Source organism: Pongo pygmaeus, chromosome 10, assembly GCF_028885625.2.
Source record: "Pongo pygmaeus isolate AG05252 chromosome 10, NHGRI_mPonPyg2-v2.0_pri, whole genome shotgun sequence".
In the NCBI taxonomy this organism is placed as follows: Eukaryota; Metazoa; Chordata; class Mammalia; order Primates; family Hominidae; genus Pongo; species Pongo pygmaeus.
The window spans coordinates 36906375-36931344 of record NC_072383.2 but is presented as its reverse complement, the minus strand read 5'-3'; the positions used below and the strand labels follow the sequence as shown (position 1 = coordinate 36931344).

Here is a 24970-nt window from a genome sequence, read left to right as displayed (position 1 = left end):
TTGCTTTGTCACTTATTTTTAACTTTGTTCAAGTTGTCTTTTTTTGTAGCAGTTTAAAACTTTTATGTACTCAACTTGTCAAGCTTTTCTTTTATAAAACTTTTGATTTGTATCATATATTTTGTATTTACTTCTAACACTTGCATAGTTTTGGTTTTTATATGTGGGTATTTTATACCCTAAAAATTAATTTTTGTGTATGGAGGGAGGGATCTCCCTCTTTCCCTCCCAAATGAGTAGGCATCATCACATGAATAATTTGGAGTTTGATAATCTGTTCAAGCTTTAGCACTTGCAGTCCTCACCCCTCAAATCTGCTCTCTGGTTTCCCCTCTGACCTGTTTCTAAAAGATAGGGATATTTTAATATCCTGATGATATTTTCTATCATCAGAGAGGGAGAGTGAGAGAGAGAGAGAGAGCTGGTCTTTCTTCCTTTTTTTTATAAGGGCACTAATCTCATTATGAGGGCCACATACTCATGACCTCATCTAACGCTAATTATCTCCCAAGGGCCCCATCTTGAAATATTATCATATTGGGGGTTAGGGCATTAACATGTGAATCTGGGGGGGGGGCACAAATATTCAGTCCCTAAATTCCATCCTTGGTCCCCCAAAATACATGTCTTTCTTCCATGCAAAATACATTCATTCCATCCCAGTAGCCTCAAAAGATTTAACTAATTCCAGCATCAACTCTAAAGTCTAAAGTTCAAAGTCTCATCTAAATATCATCTAAATAAAATATGGGTGAAACTGGATGTATGATATATAGTGAGGCAAAATTCATCTCCAGCTGTGAACCTGTAAAATCAAAAAAGTTACATGCTTTCAAAATACCATGGTAGAACAGGCATAAGATAAACATTTCCATTCAAAAAGGGTCATTTCAGAAGAAAGAAAGGAGTGACAGGTCCCAAGCAAATCCAAGTCCTGGTAAGGCCAATTTCATTAGACCTTAAGGCTTGAGGATAATCCTCTTTTGCTTGATGTTCTGCTCTCTGGATACACTGTGGTGGCTGCATTGCTCCTTGGTTCCAGGTCAGGGTCCCACCCCAACAGCTTCAGGCAGAGGCTGTTTGGCTGGTTAAAACTAAGGTGGTGGCCTTGATCACCTTCTTAATCACCTTCAGGGTCATTGTTGCCTCTTAATGAACAGTGCATGTTCTCAGCCAAATGGCACTATCATCCCATCCTATCAAATCCAAGAGATCTAAAAGCCTTCCTTTATTTCATCCCATCTCAATCCCCTTCAGCTCAAACTTGCAGTGTTTCTCGTTGTATAATTCCATAAACTCTTTAACAAGTGACAGTCTAGCAACACCTCTGGTGTGCTTTTCAGAATATGCTCTCTTATTTTTGCAATATGGTCAGCTGAGAACTTCCTAAATCTTCAAGTTTTGGGTTTTTTTGTGTGTAACAATTCCTTCTTTAATTCCTCTCTCTCCATTCACGTTTTACTATAAGCAATCCGGAAGAACTAAGCCACTCGTTCAACACTTTGCTTATATATCTCCTTAGCTAAATACCTAGTTTCATTGCAAGCAAGTTCTACCTTCCACAAAACACTAGTACACAATTTAGTCAAGTGTTTGTCACTTTATAACAAGGATTGCCTCTCCTCTAGTTCTGATAACAGGTTATTCACTTCCATCTTAGACCTCAAAAGAATCACTAATGCCCATATTTCTAATATGTGCCTCAAAACCCTTCCAGCCTCTACCCAGTACGCAGTTCCAAAGCCACTTGCATAAATATGTTTAGATATTTGTTACAGTGGTACCCCACTTTTTGGTACCTAAATCTGTTTTAGTCTGCTTGGGCTGCCATAGCAAATACCTTAGATTGGGTGTTTTAAACAATGGAAATTTGTTTCTCATTATTATGGAGGCTGGAAAATGCAAGATCAAAGTGCTGGCCTATTCATTTCCTGGTGAGGGCTTGCTTTCTGCCTTGCAAATGGCCACCATCTCACTATGTCCTTACATACCTTTTTGTGCATGTGCAGGGAGACAGAGACAGAGAGAGGGAGAGCAAGCTCTCTAGTGTCGCTTTTTACAAAGGCAATAATCCCATCATGAGGGCCTCAACCTCATGACCTCATCTAACCCTAATTATCTCCCAAGGACCCTGTCCCTTCATACTATCACACTGGGTGTTAGGACTTCAACATATTAATTGGGGAGGTGGGGGAGACACAAACATTTAGTCCGTAACAGTTACTATTACAGGGCATCAGGTCACATGTTGCTCGTGCCTTTCCAACTCAGACAGCCTTAGGACTGGTCTGAGTTTCAAAGGAGAGAACAAAGGTCTTCTTGACCCTTCAAAGCAACATTGTGCAGTCTGGAGAATTTGTCATCATCTTCCCCCTTGAAGTTAAGCCTATGAGAAAGCAAAAGCTTTCTCATAGTGTACCTGGTGTAGGCAGTAGCACTTTGTGGATTTGGGAATACCAGTAAGTAGCACTTTGTGGATTTGGGAATACCAGTAACTTGGCTCTACTTTCCAGCAAGAACGGCACATAGTGTAGTACCCATTGTGGCTGGGAGAGTAAGGAACATTGTAACCATTCTTCTTCATGGTTACCAAGTGGATTTCCCTCTCAAAGTCCATCTCCTTCAGTGTCTGATGCATGCCACATTCTAGAGATAGCACCAGAGACCTCATGTACAGGGCCTGGGCACTGCCATCCGGGCCTTGGCCTCTATCTCAGGCTTAGAGTCCCAGGTGGGAGGTGGGAGGCCCCAGCCTGTCAAGACATGACATTTTTAAAGCACTCCACCCACCCACCAGTAAAAACAAAACAAAATAATTAGGTGTTTAGATTAACTAGGAAATTAAAATAATTAGAGAATATCATTATTGATGCATGATGTTGCCAAATAAAAACATCAAATATGCATTAATGAGGAGTATAAGAAGCTGTGACAAGCAATAAAAAATAATAATGCATCATGGTTCACATGTTTGCATACTCTTCTATGTAAATCCATAGAATTTTATTTATAAATTTAGAATTTTATTTATATTATATTTATTTATATTTAGATTTTTCTGAGTCTAATATGTCACTCCAGAATATGATAGATATTTGGTATGGTGAAACTTGCCTTTTTTTTTGTATGTTACTCTGAACTGCTTCACAGGTTTAAAATAAGCAGGAACAAAATAAAACCTATGGGCACGTCTACATACCCTGGATGTGCAGTAAAACGTGCTGCCACTTAATTGATAAAACTGTGTTCCAAGAGTAGCTAGTGTTTCCTTAACTAATATTCATGTTAGTTAATGTTTGGGCTTGAAGATGTTGCCATTTATTCATCCTTTTGTTCAGTAAACAGTTATCGAGCATCCTCTTTGTGCTGCTGCTTTATGGTAAGCACTGGACATGAAGTAGAAAACAGGATGTGGAATCCATACTTTGCTAGAGGTTATAGTCAAGTGAGTGGACTTTACTGCCAAGTAGGACAGAAAAAAATAATACATTGAGGAGACATGAATTTAATAAAGAACAAGAATTATGAAAGTGATCCAAGTAGGGGTAAGTTTAAACAGGAGGCTCAAACTGTTACGAGGATAGGGAAACTGTGAAAATAGCATGGAAATTTCAGGTATGGAGATGGCAAATACAGTGTCTTAGAAACATAGGTAGCAAACTATACTTAAACTATACTTTTTTTTTTTTTTAGAGATGGGGTTTCACCATGTTAGTCAGGCTGGTCTCAAACTTCTGACCTTGTGATCCGCCCGCCTCGGCCTCCCAAAGTGCTGGGATTACAGGCGTGAGCCACTGCGCCCAGCCTTGCAAACTATACTTTCGTTTCAATTTTGAAACTACACTATTCTATGGATTCCTTATCAAGTTAGTAGGAGTAGTAAGGAATGGATATTTGTGGAAGTGTTTTAGGGAAATGCGTGTGTATATAGCAATGACACCATTATAGTAGGTAATCAAGCAGACATGAGCAAGGCAGGAGAGAGCACCACCCGCCCCACCAGGAATGTCAGGCGACCATCAGGTGATGGTCAGGTGGTGGTTAAACTGCCTCTAAAATAATAATTGGTTGCAGCCAGCAACAGGGAAAGGCAGTCTCCCAACAGACAGAAACAACTGAAACTGGTAATCCACAGCTTCCCGATAAGATCTCAGGAGGTGGGTGAGTGACCTCATGCATACACACTAAGAGGCAAAATGGCAGAGTTTAACTAGCATATGACCTTATAGGAACACTCAACTGGTAAGGGAAAAACGCCTCAATGAGCATGTGCACAACGTCAGTAAGCACACTGTGCATGTGGCCCCTCCCAAGAGTTGGCAGCCCACTGCACATGTGGACAGCCACTCCAAAAAAAGAATCAGGGAGAACAGATGAGGGAAGAACCCGAAAGAATACCAATGTATAAAACCCCAAGTCAATGGTCAGACTATTCACATGAATCTCTCAAGTCACTGGTTTGGCCCTCTTCCAAGTGTACTTTATTTTTATTCCTGCTCTGAAACTTTTTTTTTTTTTTGTATTTTAGTAGAAACAGGGTTTCACCATGTTGCCCAGGCTGATCTTGAACTCCTGAGCTCGGGCAATTCACCCACCCTGGCCTCCCAAAGTGCTAGGATTACAGGCGTGAGCCACTGCACCTGGCCCTGCTCTGAAACTTTTTAATAAACTTTCACTCCTGCTCTAAAACTTGCCTTGGTTTCTCACTCTGCCTTATACCCCTCGGTTGAATTCTTTCTTCCAAGGAGACAAGAATTGAGGTCGCTGCAGACTCGTGTGGATTTTTCACTACTAACAACACTACTAGTATTTTGTTTTTTTTGAGACAGAGTCTCGCTCTGTCACCCAGGCTGGAGTGCAACAACACTGCTAGTATTTCGATTTTATACAGTCACTAAATCGTTTTTTTTAAAACCAAATACTCAGATAAATATTTCCAAAATCTTGATGATAGAAAAAGAATTCACAGATAACTTGATAGTTCTTCTGGTATACAGATGCTAATGTGTGGGATGAATTAAGGATAGGACAGGCTGGAGTCAGGCATTTCCTGGGAAGGTAATGCATTAGTTTTGGCAACAGCTTAAGGTTTGAGTTAATAGTTCTTTTTATGTCCTACAAAAATAAAATTTCTATCTTTATATTTTAATATTGAATAACCAAAATATGTAAGTACTATTTAAAAACTTACCATAGTTTTATGTTCTTTCTAAAATTCTAACATATTTTATCATAGTACAATACTTTTCATGAATAGTTTTCTGAGTTTACAATATTACTAGTATGACCTTTGGACCATATTAGTAATATTCTGAGGAAAGACTAGCATTGTCTTTCTTCACTCTCCTTTTCCCTCCTTCTTTGCTTTCTTATTCTTTTCTAATGCCTTATAACCAATAAAACAAATTAATATCCATGAGCCCATACTAATATAAATAAATCATGGAAGAAATAAATAAATGAGGGAGAAAGGGTAGCTATTTCTTCGAATAAGAGTATACCAATTAATAAATATAGAAGGTATGATGGAAATAGAAAATCACTATTAGGTGAACATCCCAGTAATAATTGTTATAGACAAGAAATAATTGACAAATATTACAATTAGTGGATGAAAGTATGATGAGAAAAAAGATTATCATACTGTCAACATATCTTCCCTGAGATGTTTCAATGAGCCCAGATCAAAAAAATAATTTTCCAGTGGAGAAACCTGGCAGACATCTCAGGTATGAGATCAAAGTTAGTATCATTGGTGATGTGATAAGACATATGAGCATCATGTGCCTCTTAATAGGATGCACTTTGAAGGATACAACATCACTTCTCTGATATTCTTGCAAAAAAATGCATAACCTCAAACAAATCTTGAGAAAACATCAGAAAAGCTCAAACTAACAGACCTTCCACAAAATAAATGGTCAGTACTCTTAAAAGTGCCAAGGTCTTGAAAGACAAAGAAACAGCCACAGATAGAAAATTAAGAGGACATGACAGCTAAATGCAAAGGGGGATCCCAGATTGGGTCCCCTGGAACAGAACAAGGACATTTTGTAAACAAATGCTAATATTCTGGTTTGATAATTGTGGTATACTTACATAAACTGTTATATAAGGGATCCTGGGCATATGGAAACTGTGTGTTCTATTTTACAACTTTTTGAAAGTCTTTTTTTTTTTTTTAATAAGTTAAGACTGGGTGCAGTCACTCATGTCTGTAATCCCAGCACTTAGGGAAGATGAGGTAGGAGGATTGTTTGAGGCCAGGAGTTTGAGACCAGCCTGGGCATCATAGGGAGACCCAGGACCCCCGCCCCTCCCGTCCCTCCCTCCCTCCTTCCCTTCCTCCCTTCTCCCTTCCTTCATCTTGCTCTGTCACCCAAGCTAGAGTGCAGTGGCCCAATCTCTGCTCATTGCAGCCTTAACTCCCAGGATCAAGCCATCTTCTCACCTCAGCCTCCAGAGTAGCTGGGACTACAGGCATGTACCACCACATGCAACCATTTTTTTGTTTGTTTGTTTGTTTGGAGAGAAAGGGTTTTGCCATGTTGCCCAGGCTGATCTCGAACTCCTGAGCTTAAGCAATCCACCTGTCTTAACCTCCCAAAGTACTGGGACTACAAGTATAAGCCACTGCACCTAGCCAATACAAAAAATTTATAAAAAATTAACTGGACATGGTGGGGTGCACATGTAGTCCCAACTACATAGGAGGCTGGGGAGGGAAAATTGCTTGAGCCCAAGTATTTGAGGCTGCTATGAGCTGTAACTGTGCCACTGCATTCCACATTCCACCCTAGGTGACAGAGTGAGACTCTGTCTTTAAAACAAACAAAAAAATAATAAACTAATGTACACACCTACACTTGTGTGTGTATGTGTGTGTGTATACACAGTCATGTGTCACTTAATGATGGAGATACATTCTAAAAAATGCATCTTCAGGTGACTTTGTCATTGTACAAACATTACACCATGTACTTACATAAACCTAGACCATACAGCCTACTACACATCTAGGTTGTGTAGTGTAGCCTATTACTCTTAGGCTACAAACTTTTTTAAAAAAATTTTTTAATTTTATTATTATTATACTTTAAGTTTTAGGGTACATGTGCACAATGTGCGGGTTAGTTACATATGTATACATGTGCCATGCTGGTGTGCTGCACCCATTAACTCGTCATTTAGCATTAGGTATATCTTCTAAAGCTATCCCTCCCCACTCCCCCCACCCCACAACAGTCCCCAGAGTGTGATGTTCCCTTTCCTGTGTCCATGTGTTCTCATTGTTCAATTCCCACCTATGAGTGAGAACATGTGGTGTTTGGTTTTTTGTTCTTGCGATAGTTTACTAAGAATGATGATTTCCAATTTCATCCATGTCCCTACAAAGGACATAAACTCATCATTTTTTATGGCTGCATGGTATTCCATGGTGTATATGTGCCACATTTTCTTAATCCAGTCTATCATTATTGGACATTTGGGTTGGTTCCAAGTCTTTGCTATTGTGAATAGTGCCGCAATAAACATACGTGTGCATGTGTCTTTATAGCAGCATGATTTATAGTCCTTTGGGTATATAAGCTACAAACTTGTATAGCATGTTACTATACTGAATGCTGCAGGCAATTGTAACAAAATGGTAAGCATTTGTATATCTAAACACATCTAAACGTAGAAAATATACAGTAAAAATATGGTATAAAAGATAAAAAATGGTACACTTGTGTAGGGCACTTACCATGAATGGAGCTTGCAGGACTATAAGTGAGTTGCTCTGGGTGAGTCAGTGGGTGGTGAGGGAATGTGAAGGCCTAGGACATTACTGCAGAATACTGTAGACTTTATAAACATTGTATTCTTAGGCCACCATAAATAAAATTTTTTCTTCAATAAATTAACATTAGCTTGTTGTAACTTTTAACCTTATAAATGTTTTAATTTTTTAGAACTTTTTGACTCTTTTGTAATAGCATTTAGCTTAAACAACAAACACATTGTACAGCCATACAAAAATATTTTTCTTTCTTTATGTTTTTATTTGAGCAGCTTTCTGTTCTTAAATATTTATTTCTTACTTTTAAGCTTTTTGTTTAAATAGAAATATGAATGACTGGTAACCCCCATACAGACTGAATTTGAGCTATGGGAGAAAATGTAAAAAGGAAAAGAAAGAAAACTTTGGACAAGACCTGGGAGTTTCAAAATTTAGAAACTGGGAAGGGAAGACCTACAAAGAAGTCCAAGATATAGTTATCTAAATTGGTGGTCTAAAACTAGAGAGTATCTTGGGAAAATCAAGCACAGTCAACTCTTTTTGTTCCGTTTTTGTTTTTTTGAGACAGAGTCTTGCTCTGTCACACAGGCTGGAGTGCAATGGCACAATCTTGGCTCACTGCAACCTTCACCTCCCGGGTTCAAACGATTCTTCTGCCTCAGCCTCGGGTGTACCTGGGATTAGAGGCGCACACCACCACATCTGGCTAATTTTTGTATTTTTAGTAGAGATTGGGTTTCACCATGTTGACCAGGCTGGTCTTGAACTCCTGGCCTCAAGTGATCTGCCCGCCTTGGCCTCCCAAAGTGCTGGGATTACAGGTGTGAGCCACTGCGCCAGGCTACAGTCAACTTTTAATAGCTATTTGTACTTCAAAGACAATGTTGCCAGAAGAGGGATTTTTAGGTCATCCATAAAGATTTGATACTGAGTATCAAATGATATGCATTGTATTTGGAATTGTAAGTACAATGTATCAGGCATGGTATCTACTTTAAAAGTTTACAATCTAGCACAGAAGCCATGTTTAAACAAATAAATTTAAAATAAATTAATACTTTAATTATGCCCATATACAATGTGAGTATCCAAAATGTGTCCTTGGTCTAGCATAACAAGAGAGGAGTCTAAGAATACTTTCAAGATTGTGTAGAATTTGCCCAAAGAAACAGGGGGTAGAATGGAGACAAGCCGATGAAAGTAGTTTTAAATATGGGATCGTTTATGCGCTAAAACACTTAAATTGATTTAGTAATTTACAAATGGAAGTGGAATTTAGACTGATACCTTTTGTACATTCATTAGTGAGCTTCCTGAAATTGTGAACTGTCTCCTTGCCTTCCTACTACCAATTCTTAGTTCCCTGGACACCTGGCTTTTCTTTTTCTTCTTTTTTTTTGAGACAAGAGCCTCGCTCTGTCACCCAGGCTGGAGTGCAGTAGTGCAATCTTGGCTCACCGCAACCTCTGCCTCCTGGGTTCAAGCTATTCTCCTGCCTCAGCCTCCCAAGTAGCTGGGACTACAGGCACGCACCACTATGCCCAGCTAATTTTTTTTTGCATTTTTAGTAGAGGCGGGGTTTCACCATGTTGGCCAGGCTGGTCTCGATCTACTGACCTCGTGATCTGCCCGCCTTGGCCTCCCAAAGTGTTGGAATTTCAGGCATGAGCCACCACGCCCGGCCAGACATCTGGCTTTTCTTTCCCCTGTCCTATTTAAACTACTCTCTCACAGTTATAATTAGCTTTGCTGATGTGATAGATCCATTGATTCCTTCCCTGTCTTCATTCCTTTGGGTTCGTCTAGTGCCTTGATGCTCTTGTTCTGCCTTTATTTTTGTCATGTTACTTCCAACCCAAGTGTTCTTTCTACCATGTAGTTTCTGTTTCCTATCAGATGAGCTTTCCTTTCTTCCCACTCAACTTGCCTGTTTCTGCTAATAATATCGTTATTCTCTCAATTGCCTAGATTTAGGAATATTTTTTAAAACCACTCATAAATTCATAATCTCCGATTGGCAGGACTTCAAGAGGCCCTTTAGTTCACATTTCCCCCTCATTCTTCCTAGTTGATGCTTTCATCTTTTTGATGATATCTTCAGGGAGTGTTTTTCTAGCCTATGACTGAGCATTTTCAATGGCAGGAAGTTTAATACCTTAACCTCCTATTATTCTTCTCCTGTGTTGCTAATTCCTGTTCATTTTTCCTTTTAGAATGTCTTTCATTTATAAGTTCTACTTCTCCATTTTTACCATATTCACTATTAAGATGCCTAGTTCAGGCCGAGCGTGGTGGCTCATTTCTGTAATCCCAGGACTTTAGGAGATGGAGGAGGGCAGATCACTTGAGGTCAGGAGTTTGAGACCAGCCTGGCCAACGTGGCGAAACCCCATCTCTATTAAAAATACAAAAATTACCTGGGTATGGTGGCGCACACCTGTAATCCCAGCTACTTGGGAGGCTGAGGCAGGAGAATTGCTTGAACCCGGGAGGTGAAAGTTGCAGTGAGCTGAGACTGTGCCACTGCACTTCAGTCTGGGAGACAGAGTGAGACTCCATCTCAAAAAAAAAAAAAGGAAAGAAAAAGAAAAAGCCTAGTTCAGGCCTTACCATATCATAACTAAAAAAGTATGACAGTATGATCTGGTGACCTGACTGAGTGTCCCCAGTCCATCTCATAGACTTGGACCAGATTCATAATATTTTTAAAAATCTTATTTTACTTTACACAGTTAAAAAATCCTGCCTTTATCTTATCACTCTTCCACTCACAAAGTTTAAAGCATTTCCTGTATTTTCTATTAAATTCCTGTACTATCCTGTACTATGAACACTGTACCTACACCCCTGACTTCTCGTTGACATCAGAAAAAACACCTTTTTGTTGTTGTGGTGGTGGTGGTGGTGCATGCATAAGCAAGTGTGTTCAGGTGCTGCCATGATCTTGTTAATTTATTGTCCATCAACATCTTACTGTGTCCGTATCTTTTTTTAATCCCTATTGTTAACATCAGATTTAGAAACAAGTCCTTTAAAGAGTCATTTGGGCCAAAAAGGGAGTTTAACAACAATTTTTCTATCAGAAATGGTTTTTCACTTTGCACTACTGCAAAAATTAGAGGAGTAGCTTAGCATTATAAAATCAATACAAATGTCATCAGTTTCTCCTGTCTGGGAAGTCTTCCTTGGTAGAGCCTACTGTGAAATAACTGGTCTCTGAACCAATCAAGGAGATTAAAGCAGAGTTTTACTTTGATTTAGGTAAAGCATCTTAGAAAGGTAACATGCATATTTTTGCTTAAAAAGCATCAATTCTACCAAATGAGCATCTGCATAGGGAATACTTAGGTATCTAGATGTTAGGGCTTTGTTACTCTACTGTAGCTTTAAAAAAAATTTTTTTTTTGAGGGGAGGTAAATCTAAGCACATGTTCAGTGAAGAAGTTAGTGAAATATATATTATCCCCAACTTAAAAAGACAACTTCATATTTTTAATTGATAGAGGTTTATGGAAAGAGAATATGGATGAAAAATTCAGGGCTTTATTAATCTTTTGGCTCAGGGTGTCCAGAACCATGAGAATTTGAAAAGTCTCCATGTGGTGGTAACAAGAAAAGAAAATGGTTAGAAAAAAAAAAAAAAGGCAGGAACTCCAATCAACAGATGGGGGAAAAGAATGGTGGCATTGATGAATAAATAAAAGATGAGGGGGTGTTAAATGGTGAAATGTTCTCTCTTAAAAATGGCTAATAAAATTATCTTTCAGTGATTCAGTTCTATAATACTCTAAAATAAAATTTAAAAAAACACACACACACAAAGAATGAGGTTCTAATGAATGACTATCCCAAACTGCCTATCAAGTTTGGTCCTGCACAGTTAGGAAAAAACATACTCCTCTTACAAATTTGGCTCCAGATTTTGGCTCAGAACCAGCATGACTTAATAGCTGTAATTTGCATTTGAATGCAATTAACTGGGCCAGTACTTTGAGGGTAATCAAGCTGTCTGCAATACGCATATGCTGCAAACTCAACAAATGTCCAAAGCACTGGAGGGGAGGCTTTATTCTTTGAATTTCCCTTATGCAGGGAACTCAGGTCCAGGTCCTTAAATTCAGTTAGATTTCAAACTCTGATCTTAAATGTGAACGATGAAATCTAAATTTTATCTAATTGTTTATTCTTAACGAATAAAAGTTGAGCTTCTTGTCTTTTTTTTCTTAGAATTTCACTGCTTTTCAGAAGTGATTTATATCATTTAAAAAATTTCAACTAGTATAAAAAGATACAAAGAAGGAAAATAAATTTCCTCAAACCCTTACTTCCCACCCAGAAATAACTCACACCCTATTCAAAATAAATAAAAATAAAAAGAGAAAATATGCATATAGTTAAAAGTTTGATTTTTCAGTAATGTTATGAGTCATTAAAATGAGTTTATAAACTGTTAAACTGCTTTTATTATAAGATAAATTACTACTATTAGAATTTAAGATCATCTCATTATTTCAGCACATATTCTTCACATGCAAACACTTGTTGTAGCGCAGGCTGAGATTTTTTTCTAAGTCCCAAAAATAAAATGATAGTGAAACTAACAGTGAAGGACTAAGAGCTCAGAAAAGGGAGTCAAGATACCTGAATTTTAATTTATCTCTACCATTAACTTACAGTGGTGGTGGTGGTGGTGGTGGTGGTGGTGTGTGTGTTGGGAAGTAGGTGGAACTGTTGTGGTGGTGAATTCTCCTCTTCACAAAATTAATAAACTTCCTAACCTGCAAAATTAATAGGATGGAGTAGAATTGTAAAATATCTTTTATCTCCAAAATTACAGGAGCATTGCTTACATTTGCTGGTTTACAGAAACTCAAGTGGTGCTCTACTTTTCTTCCTGAGTGTTTGAAAGCCAATTTTAATAGACATTATGGTCTGGAAATAGTCTATCTGAGAACTATAACCAGTAGGCTATACTAGTTATCTACACTGAAAACTTGCTTTGTGTGGAAACCAAAGCATAGCATGCCCTTCTGCTGGTAATCACCAATTTATTTATTCAACAAGTAAGTATTGGCTGCCCTTCTGGGTTTTCCACAAATACTGCCTTTTAGGAATTTGCAGTCTAGTTACTAGAGTCAGAAAGTGATTGTCACCACAACAAAAACATAAGCAAGATGCACTGGAGTTTTGGCAGAAGGAAAAGAAACATTCGGTCCAGGAGAGGAGTAAACTCAGGAAAAGGCTGAAGAAAGAGGTGGTTTTGAATTGGGCTTGAAATGTAGATAACATTTTATCAGAGATTATTGGGAAGGCTTCTAGTTCCTCTTATGTAAAATGGAAATAAAAATCCTACCAATGCTGGGTGCAGAGGCTTCCATCTGTAATCCTAGCACTTCGGGAGGTGAAGGCAGGCAGAACGTTTGAGCCCAGGAGTTTGAGACCAGCCTGGGCAACATGGCAAGACCCGGATCTAAAAACCTTAAAAAATTAGCTGGGCATGGTGGTGCACACCTGTGATTCCAGCTACTAGGAGGCTGAGGCGGGAGGCTCACCAAACCTGGGATGTTGAGGCTGCAGTGAGCTGTGATCATGCCACTGGACTCTAGCCTGGGCAATAAAGCCAGAACCTGTCATAAATAAATAAATAAATAAATAAATAAATAAATGTACCCACCTTCTAGGCTGTTGAGAGAATTAAGTGAAATAACACTTGTTGGGCACATAACTCCATGCACTGGCATGATGAAAGAGCCCTATGCATGTAAATACTTTTCATTATTATTGCGGAAAATGTACACACACACACACACACACACACACTCATAAATAATCACTGCAGGAAAACTGATATTTCTGATTGTGGCATTAAGGGTTAGCTTTCTAAAGATTTTTCCAAAAATATTTCTGAAGGGATGGTTGTCTAGGCATGCTTTTCCAAAGCCAGCTGTTTGCATACAAAATTATAATCAGATCTTTTTCTTTTCATCTTTTTGCTAGCAGCCAAAAGGAAGAGTCAAATAACTTTTAATGACTGATTAGAATGTGGAAACTAGAAAACATAGGGTAGATGGCCTAGAGGGAGAAAACCAGTGAGATAGTTACACTAATGCATGCTGTAACTTCTTTTCGGCTGCCTCTTTTTGGCTGCCTTACAGTAGGTGCTGTAATGAATCTTTCTTCCAAATGTACCTTAGACAGGTGCAGCTGCAGCATCAGTACCTGCTTTAAAAAACAATGTATTTATACAAATATTTATTTATTTATTTATTTATTTTAAGATGGAGTTTTGCTCTTGTTGCCCAGGCTGGAGTGCAATGGCACGATCTCAGCTCACTGCAACCCCTGCCTCCCAGGTTCAAGCAGTTCTCCTGCCTCAGCCTCCGAAGTAGCTGGGATTATAGGCATGCGCCACCATCCCCGGCTATTTTTTTGTATTTTTAGTAGAGATGGGGTTTCTCCATGTTGGTCAGGCTGGTCTCGAACTCCCGACCTCAGGTGATCCACCTGCCTTGGCCTCCCAAACTGCAGGAATTACAGGCATGAGCCACCATGCTGGGAAAAATAATTATTATAAAATTAGTTTTGATGTGCACTTACTGGGAGCTGGTGCTGTGATTTACATACGATAAGCAAAGCTCTTTAAACCCCTAAACAACTCAATCAGCTTGGAAGTACATTACTTACTTATAAAAAACTGAGACTAGAAAGGGCTCATATTTGTCCAAAGACATATAGTCATTCAGCTAATATTTAATGACCCCTAATATGTGTCAGACATTAAATTACATGTCAGACTGTTGAGGGAACTACAGAAATATCTGTGAATAAAGCAGAAATGTTCTCTGCTATCTTGGATCTCATATTCAAATGCAGGGAGGCAGACAATAAACAAAAAATAAGACAATATCAGCTAGTGATAAGGGCTATGAAGAAATAAAATACTGATATGATAGTTCGTAACTGAGTGTACAGGGTCAGAGATCAGTACAGTTACACAGAGCCTTCTGTTCAGAAGGGCCACACTCTTGGTTTAATAATGTTCTGCTGTCATTGTCTTGAAATTCTTAATTTTATCTTCTGACTTGTGTTTTATAAGTGTGGTTTGATAAGGCACTGTGACATATGAATAAGCAGAAGACAGATGTGTGACATATGAATAAGCAGAAGACATATGTGCAACATGCATGTCCTCTGTACCTTGCATGCCATTCTTATGTAGCATTTATGATCTCTCATGAGCATGGAATTCTGGTTGAATCACCACCCTGGAGAATTCAGTGAGATTCAAAGCCAGTGTGAGATAAATGTTCTATGTCTTCCATGGAGGAAGCAGGGATGCTGATATGTTTAGAAGCCATGCTTCTCTCAAACCAGAACTTGCTTCTGATGAAAGAAAAACTTCAGCCGAATTAAATTTAAAGGAGTTTAATTGGGCATTGAACAACTTGCGAATTGAGCAGCCCTCAGAATCACAGCAGATTAACAGAGACTCCAGGGGTGCCTCATGTTCAGAACAAATTTATAGACAAAAAAGGTAAAGTGATGTACAGGAATCAGAAGTGAGGTACAGAAACAGTGAAATGGGTTACTACTCGGTGTTTGCCTTATTTGAATGCAGTTTGCACATTCTGCTGTCTATGAGTGGTTGAAGTATGGCTGCTGGGATTGGCCAACACTCAGCTATTGTTACAGGTACATGCTACTAAGTTAGGTTTTCAATTTTGTCTATTAAGCTAGGTTACAGTTCATCCACAAGGACTCAAATATAGAAGTACAGAGTCCTTCTCAGACCATAGTTTACTTTAACACTTCCAATGCAAAAAGAAGGCAATGACATTCTGAAAGATGACCAAAGAACCCAGTCTTATTCTTTTCTTCTTTCATTACTTCCTGTAGCAGCCAGCCATTAACTCCAAAGTGATGATGTAATGTATTAGTCCCTTATCATGCTGCTATGAAGAAATACCAAAGACTGGGAAGATTACAAAGGAAAGAGGTTTGACTCACAGGTTTGCATGGTTGGTGAGGCCTCAGGAAACTTAAAATCATGGTGGAAGGCACCTCATCACAGGGTAGCAAGAGAGAGAATGAGTGCCAAGTGAAGGGATAAGCCCCTTACAAAACCATCAGATCTCATGAGAACTCACTCACTATCAGAACAGCATGGTGGAAACTGCCCCTGCAATTCAACTATCTCCACCTAGTCCTGTCCTTGATGCATGGGGATTATTATAAACAAGGTGAGATTTGCGTGGGCACACAGAGTCAAACCACGTCAGTAAAAGGAAAGGGAAAGACGGGACAGAGTAGTTTCCTTTCTTTTCAGTTCTTCCTTATTAATCTGTAAGCCAGAGGTAGGAAATGTTATTAGCATATGTGTGTATGAAATAAAAACAGTTGAGTTAGTTTTGTGCAATGTTTCTACCGTTAAGAATAAAATGCATGTATGAACTATGAAATAAGTTGTATAATTTTTATAATCCCATGTAAGAGTTAAATGCTCTTCTATTGATACTTAAAATCAGCGTTGCACACTATAAAGATGAATGGAGAAAGTCATGGAAATAATCTTAAACTTTAACTTTTCTTTCTGGAGAATGACATTAAATAGCAAATAAAAAACACTGTGACACGAGACAGCTTAAAGGAAGGGGAAAAACTTGCTATTTTCATACCTTTCATATCATTTTTATCCTCCTTTTCTTACAAGATCCCTCACATCTTCATTTTGTACCGGGTGGTGCAAATCAGGTAGCTGGTCTTTGTGAGGGTGCTATTTTAGACCTGGGTGATCAGGAGAGGCCTCTTTGAGAAAACAGCATTTAAACTGATAACGTAGAAATTAAAAAAAAAAAAAAAAGCCAACGATGGGAAGGTCTGGGGAAAGAACATTCCAGGGAGACGGTATAGCTAGTGCAAAGACCCGAAGGCAGGAAAGAACTTTATGAGTTCCAGAAATAGAAAGAAGACCAATCTCACCAAAAAGTAGTTGTTAGGGTATAGAGCGGCAAAAGGTGAGGTCAGAGTTGGGGGCAGGGACAGCATGTGAAGGTCTTAAAGTCTAGAATAATTTATTCTATTTGTGTTAGTAGCCATTGGAAGATTTCAGGCAGAGAAATGACATAAATGACTTATGTTTAAAAGGACATTATTCTGGCCAGGCACAGTGGCTCACACCTGTAATCACAGCACTTTGAGAGGCCAAGGCAGGAGCATCACCTGAGGTCAGGAGTTCGAGACCAGCCTGGCCAACATGGCGAAACCCTGTCTCTATTAAAAATACAAAAATTAGCCAGGCATGGTGGTGGGTGCCTGTAATCTCAGCTACTCGGGAGGCTGACACAGGAGAATCATTTGAACCCAGGAGGCAGAGGTTGCAGTGAGCCAAGATTGCCCCACTGTACTTCAGCCTGGGCAACAGTGAGACTGTCTCAAAAAAAAAAAAAAAAATTATTCCTGCAATATGAAGGCAAGAGTGGACTCAGGGAGACCATCCTGTGCAGTTTATATCTGAAGAATTCCTTACCCGTCCAGGTAAAATTCATCATATTTCTCTCGTAATTTCTGTTATTCCATTTATGTATTTTCAAATATATCTTCCTGTGCTAGACAGTAAACTCCTTGTAAGCACTGACATTGTCTTATTCTTCTCTAAATCACTGTTGTCCCTCACTTTGTTTGCATATAATCACTTAAAATATTTATTGAGTCAATGATTGGAATAGGACTTAAACCACTCTTGCAGTAAAAGCTCTGCCCTTGGAACTTTCTTGAAATTAAGATTATTTAGAGGAGTCATGGCCAGGCGCGGTCGCTCACACCTGTAATCCCAGCACTTTGGGAGGCCGAGGTGGGTGGATCGCGAGGTCAAGAGATCGAGACCATCCTGGCCAACATGGTGAAACCCCGTCTCTACTAAAAATACAAAAAATTAGCCAGGCGTGGTAGCGGGCACCTGTAGTCCCAGCTACTCGGGAGGCTGAGGCAGGAGAATGGCATGAACCCAGGAGGCAGAGGTTGCAGTGAGCCAAGATTGCACCACTGCACTCCAGCTTGGGCGACAGAGCGAGACTCCAGAGCGAGACTCAGTCTCAGAAAAAAAAAAAAGAGGAGTCATAAGGAAAGGTGTTATAGCAGCTATAAATGAATTGGAACTAAATACAAAATAGTATGTTAATTTTAAAACTTTAGAGATTTGGGGAAAAATTACTGACTAGGTCATTAATGAGAATTTGAATTAATACACTACCTCTTCCTGAAACTGTGTGCAATATGAACCCAAAGCCACAGCTGTTATTGGTGCTAATATTTTGTCCAGAAGTTCCAGCCTGGTGTCTTGGGACTAAAGTTGGCCTGAGACATATTTTGACTGGTTTGCAGCATATGTAAATATTGTGCTGAATTAGTTGTTGGTGTTTAAAACTAAGGAGTTTTTGCATAAAGATCTGTTTTTCTCTTTTTCTTGAGAAGCAACATACATACAAGAAACAAAAATCTTGGCAGCATTGGATTTGCATTTCATCAAGGCAATATTCAGCCAGAGCTGAGGATGGCCACCGCCTTTGGAAGGGGCCTGTGTCTCTATTTTATCATAGTCCTCACCTTTATCATAGTATTCATCTTGCTCTGCTCTTTTGAGCTACCTGCCTGGCTCCTGTAGGCATTTGTGCTTGTGACTCCCCTTACTGAGACATATATGTATACTATTGTTATTTAAAATGACAACTTTTTTTTGGCCAGGTGAGGTAGCTCATGCCTGTAATCCCAGCACTTTGGGAGGCTGAGTTGGGCAGATCACTTGAGGTCAGGAGTTTGAGACTAGCCCGGTAAACACGATGAAATCCCATCTCTACTAAAAATACAAAAATTACCTGGATGTGTTGGCACATGCCTGAAATCCCAGCTACTCTGGAGGCTGAGGCACGAGAATCCCTTGAACCCCGGAGGAGGATGTCGATGTCGCAGTGAGCTGAGATCACACCATTGCATTCCAGCCTGGACGACAGAGCGAGACGCTGTCTCAAAAAATAAAATAGGCTGGGTGCGGTGGCTCATGCCTGTAATCCCAGCACTTTGGGAGACCGAGGCGGGTGGATCACAAGGTCAGGAGTTCGAGACCAGCCTGGCCAATATGGTGAAACCCTGTCTCTACTAAAAATACAAAAATTAGCTGGGCATGGTGGCGCATGCCTGTAGTCCCAGCTACTCAGGAGGCTGAGGCAGAAGAGTCGCTTCAACCTGGGAGGCAGAGGTTGCAGAGAGCCGAGATCACACCACTGCACTCCAGCCTGGCGACAGAGCAAGACTTTGTCTCAAAATAAAATAAAATAAAAAAGAACTTTTTTTAAAAAAGAGGGTCTTGAATTATACAAATTTCTCTTTAGTTTTCTTGCTAAATGTGCTGGGCCATTCTTGCTTTCCTTGCAGCTTTCATCAACAAAAGAAGCAAGGTGGCCAGCCCAGATCCACCCAGATATGGGCTTGCCAGGGCAGGGTGAAATGCAGCTCTGATTTGTTGATGGATAAATTTTGAGGCTAGGAAAGGCCCTCCAAAGAGTAGCCAGAGGAGAGCTTTCCCACCAATTTGATCTATAGAAGGATACTCAGCATCTCTGCCCTCTTTACCTCCCAGTTACATGTCTGTTAAGATTTAGGGGTAGTGAGATTAAGGGACAGAATAAATTTAAAACTATAATTATATACCCCATCGGCCTTCCCATGGGTTTAAATCATCAAACACTTCTTGTTTTTCCCAAAGTGTTGCAGCCTTCTCTGAGCCACACTGCTGTATCACTGCTGAACAAGATGATTAGGTATGTGATTGTAGATTGCACGCATTTGAGGTAGTGCCTTTATTTGGATAGTGCCATTTAATTTGTGATACTATTTTGTATGAAGCCACATGTTTGTTTATAGAGATGTATGGAGCAGTCCACAAAAGATACTCTGTGGCAAAGCTAATAAAGGCTGTTTCCACAGAGCTATCTGAAGGCATGTGGAAGCACAATAGTGACAAACAGAAACCACAATGGGTCAATGTTGAGACAATCCTGGGATTGGGAGGTGCTTTTTAAAGGCCAGAAGGGAAAGAAAATCAGTTTGGAAGGATTTACTACACAGCAGGTCTTGGTGGCTATATTCAGTTCTGGGAACACTTGGCAGTACCAGGGTGCAGTTCATTTACCAGTGTACAAATGATTGAACAGAAACGCATTCAGGAGTCTCGAGTAAATCATTTCCATATCTCACCCGAGCTGGTAAACGGGCGATGAACTGTAGAACAGCCCAGCTGTCCAGAGACAGTGGACAAACCCGGGAGTCCGTTTAACATGAATGACCGACTCCGGGGAGGGAGGAGAGAGGGCGTTCAGCTGGGGGCTAGGGAAGGGGGTCAAAGTCCAAGCTGCAGAGAGGACAATAAAGCTATGCGTGGGACACAAAGCCGAACCGCAGCAGCAGCTGGCTGGCTCCCGGCGCGCCGCTGAATCAAGCTTCGATTTGAGAAGGGACCTGGCAGCAGCGCGTGCACTGGCTGCTTCCTTCTCCCAGAAGAGCCTGGAAGGGCGCACAGGCTGGTCGCCCTCGGGCGAGGGCAGCCGGCGGCAGGCATCCCTCCCCCTCGCCTCCCTGCCCAGCAGCGCCAGGCAGTGTCCCGACGAGGGCAGGGCGGGGCGCAGGCTGGGGGAGGGCGAAGTGGGGCCGAGCCGCGCGGCCGCGGCTGACGCAGTGCGGGGCGAGGAGCCCGGAGCGCCCTGGCGGGCGTGGAGTCCCCAGCCCGGCCGCTGGGAGGCCGCGTCCCCACCAGAGGGGGCAGGGCGCACTCACCCGGCCGCCCTGAGGCCGCCGGCGGCCTGTTGGCTTCTCCACAGGCGCGCTCGCCGTTCAAGCGCGCTTCGTCCCCGCCCCAGATCCTGGGGGGTGAGCGGGGGAGAAGGGGCGGGCGCCCGTGAGCCGTGAATCACCTCCTCCTCTTGCTGCCTCAGCGCCGCCGCCACCTTTCCATTCAGTCGCCCAACATGGCTGGAGCGCGGCGGAGGTGAGCCGGCCGCCTGCAGACGCCCCAGCCTACTGCGCCCGAGTCCCGCGGCCCCAGCGGCGCCTCAGCTCTGCGGTGCCGAGGCCCAACGGCCCGGTCGCTGCCCGCCGCCAGCATGTTGGGCGCCCCGGACGAGAGCTCCGTGCGGGTGGCTGTCAGGTGAGGACGGTCTGCCGGCGGCGGGTGGCGGGCGGCGGGCTGAGGGCGCGGCAAGGACCTGGCTGTGGCCCGGAGCACCGGCTACCGGAGTGGAGCGAACTGAGGGGCGTCCCGGCCGGGGTCTGCGGCTGAGGAAACTGAGGCAGTGAGTCCCCGCCGGCCTGGCACGCGCGGCCGGGTGCTGGCAGGGCGACTGCGCCGCCCTCACGCCGTCTGTGTTTGCAGGTGGCTGGCGGCTGCGCGGCGCCGGGTCCCTGGGGGGCGTCTTGACTTCCCTGGGGGAAAAGCTCTCGTCACTCCCCTCCGTCCCCTCGCCGGATCTGTCGCCTCAGTTCTGGCAGCCTTGGGCTATCGCCTGTCCGGGAGGAGCTGCCTGTGCGCGGGGCTGTGGTGTTCTTTTTTATTAGTTCTAGAATGTCTGTCATACATGTCCATGCAGCTCCGGCCTTCCCAGGCGGGAGACAAAGCATCTGACTGTCAGCGCCGGCGACCGCAGGGCCCGCCGCGCGCCCACTCGGGTTCTGATGTCTGTGCAAATGGGACATCTTTTTCAGCATCACGGGGAGCTAGACATGCCCCCGCGTGTGGGTAGAGGAGACAGATCTGGCCTCTTGGGTGTTGGAATGGGAGAGGTCCACTGGGGAGAGGTCTACAGAAGGAAGAAAACTCTTTAGCCAGAGGAAGGGTGAAATGGGTGACTGTGTGAAACATACTGACGTTAGGCAGGGTGGATACAATGTAATCGTAACGTTACACAGGCCAGGGTGTGAGTCTGGAAATACTAGGTACATCAAAATTATATTTCGGCCAATGACAGGCACGAGTATTCGATGTAATTTCGGCTGTTTTGATACTTATCAAGAAGGAAAGCTCTGATAGTTGCTCATGGAAAATTGCAACATCATCACACTGTGTGAAAAATTAATGAAGCATTCATCCTAGAGTAAGTGCGTGGCTTTCACAGCTCTGAGAGTCTACTGTTAATTCACTTCTCTTTATTTATGCTTTAAGGATTATAAAAATAATCTACACTCCAAGAAATTAGAAACTATGAACAATCTCCCAGTCTTGTAGTCTTCCCAGAAAATTATTCTAAAAATTCTCCCCTCTAAGCATTTCTATAGTTACTATTTTAGTGACACATCTTGGGTCAGGCATAGTAATGGCTGTTTTGTATACTTTGTATCTTTAATTAACTTAAATAATAAAATGAGTTTTTAAGTTTTTTTTTTTTGTTTCTTTGTTTTTACCACCCAGGGAGGTGACAGTTTTATGACTGGTTAGAATCACCTGTTATAAGGCTTTTGAAGTTTTAATTAGGCCTTCTTCGTTATTCTGGGGCTACTTATCCAATTGTTAGATTAATCTGTTTCTCCTATTCACTGCTACTACCTCTCTTTTGGCCCTTTAATACCAGTTAATGACTGCACCAGGGCGGAGAAAGGGGAAGGAAAAAGACAGAAAACCCAATAAGAGGCAATTTTGTTAGGAGATCTGATCAAGGAAAGTGAAGAAGGTGCATAAAATATTACTGAAAACAGAAAATTTGTCTGTTTTTAGACATTTGAGATTTTTATATGTGAATTCTCTAGACTATCACAAGGCAGTTTGTTGACCATTCTGTTAAATCCTATGCTTCTTTGCCTGTAGAGCCATGGATGACCCTAAAGTGATGTTGACTGATAAATAACTTGTATTTTGTTTTGGTGTGTTAGGACTTTTTAGGTGAATGAATGTGGGTTTGAATTTTGGGGAAAGGCTTTATAAAAACTTCAACATAACTTAGTAAGCCACATTGTAAAGATTCAATTTGTTGAATTCAGGATTCCTTCCTTCCTTCCTTCTTTCCTTCCTTCCTTCCTTTCTCTTTCTCTCTTCTTTCCTTTCTTCTTTCTTTTTTTGAGATAGGGTTTTGCTGTGTCACCCAGGCTAGAGTGTCGTGGTGCCATCATAGCTCATTGCAGCCTCAACCTCTTGGGCTCAAGCAATCCTCTAATCTCAGCCTGCTGAGTAGGTGAGATCACAGCCGTGTGCCACCCTGCTTGGCTAATTTTTATACATTTTTGTAGATATGGGGCCTCCCTATGTTTCCCAGGGTGGTCTTGAACTCCTGGGCTCAAACCGTCCTTCCCAAATTGCTGGGATTACAGGCATTAGCCACTGCGCCTGGATAAATCGGGGATTTCTTTCATTAAATACATTGTTCTCTGAACAGAGCTACCTTGTAAACTTACTTTATATAGGATAAAACTAGCTTATACTCGTATAGCACTTTAGTATTTATAAAGTGTTTGGACTTATATTGTTCATTTATAACCATTATTTATTGAAGATATATCCCCATCTCTGTTATCCTGATTTCTGGGCTAAAAGTAGTGATAATTGTTTGACTTATACTGTGTGCCAGGATTAGTGCTGTGTTAAGATGTTTTATCTCATGTAAAGTCTTATTTATTCCTCATAACAATCTGTGACTTAGGTCCTGTTATTATTATGGCCATTTACAGATGAGGCACAGAAAGATTAAGTAAACCATCCAAAGTTAGATTGGTAACAAATGAGAGAGCCAGGGTTCCAACCCAGATAGCTTGACTCAGTAGCCCAAGTTCTTAACCATTAACCCTGCAGAAGTGAGAGGCAAGAACATGGCTTTGCAAAGTTTCACTTAGCTTTGGGTCAGTTGCCTGTTCTTAATTTTGTATTAGTTCATTTACAAATGAATGGCTTTCACAGGTTATTCATATTTTGATATTGCTAGAAAAGATAGAGCTAAGACAGGACCTGAACTTACTAAAATATTTCCTCAAATTGTTTAATCTTTCCAGTTTCCTGTTACCCTACCCTTCAGTTTGAGAAGGGTTCCTCAGCAGAATAAATAAATCAATACAAAATTGTGTGTCTATATTCAAAATCAACAAAAGCATTTGACCTGCTTTTTTCCTTTAATGAATAATATAATTGTGGAAATGCATCCTAGAGGTGCTTATGTTTTATTAGAGGCTTATCAGTATGTTAAAGCTGATGACTCTATTGTAGATTTCTCAAGATAAGTGAATGGGTCATTTAAGGCTTTGGGAGAAAGATGTTAAACAGAAAGATTCTCATTTAGGGAGAACAATTTTTATTCAATTTCCAAAAATACCTTTTTACAGTATATTTGAGATGTTCTGTGGGGTTTCTTTCATTGAGATAGATATGGATTTGGATAACAGCCCTTGGTATCCAACCCCATGTGGCTGTTAAGCGCTTGAATTATGATTAATGCTACTGAGAAACTAAATTTTTAATTTAATTTAAATGAGTTAAAATTTAAATTTAAAAACTGGTCTTTCATCCAGTTATCATAAACTTTTAAGTATGTTTCGAACAACTTGGATCTACTTTTTCAGCTGTAAAGTTTTGAAATCGAAATAGTGATACAGGTATTTCTGATGAAAATTTAGTGTACGTATTGAGTAGAACTGTAAGTGTAATAGATATACATTGGCTTTCAAAGACTTACTCTGAAGAAACAAATGTAAATATTTCAATTCTTATATTGACTGTATGTTGAAATGATAATACTTTGCTTACATTGAGTTAAATAAAATATAATTAAAATTAATTTTCACATTATATGTGTCCATTGGATAACTTAAAAATGTGAGGAATACATTTAGAATAAAACTTTTCACAGACACCCCATCATGGACTAATCACATCCTTAGATTAAGAAAATACTAAAATATTGGGTATCTGGTTTTAGAGTGGACATGCATGTACGCACACAAGTATATATATACATGTAAGATGTAAGATGTGATTCAACAGCAACACTTTTTTTCCTCTGAGTGTGTGGGTGTAGGAAGGTATGGATTTTGACTCAATAATCAGGTAGCTGATTTCCTAGGAAATGTGGTAAGTTGAATGGATGGCTTAGATAGATGTCGCCAACAAAAATGAACAATAAAGTACAATGTAGAATCTATTCTATCTAAGTATACTGAATTGAA

At 40.8% G+C, this 24970-nt stretch overlaps 1 protein-coding gene across 13 annotated transcripts in view; it reads left to right on the top strand.

The window, feature by feature from the left end:
• Nucleotides 1-20512: 20512 nt before the first annotated feature.
• The window catches only part of KIF21A (kinesin family member 21A), a 155074-nt gene continuing 150616 nt past the window's right edge, over nucleotides 20513-24970 (top strand). For 8 of the 13 annotated variants that reach the window (XM_054442711.2, XM_054442709.2, XM_054442717.2 and 5 more), the window contains exon 1: nucleotides 20514-20978. In XM_054442711.2, coding sequence (XP_054298686.1) covers nucleotides 20935-20978 — 44 coding nt within the window. In that variant the 5' untranslated portion in view covers nucleotides 20514-20934. Of the gene's footprint in view, nucleotides 20979-24970 lie in introns of all 13 variants that reach the window. The other 5 variants (XM_054442707.2, XM_054442706.2, XM_054442705.2 and 2 more) reach the window with 2 other exon arrangements.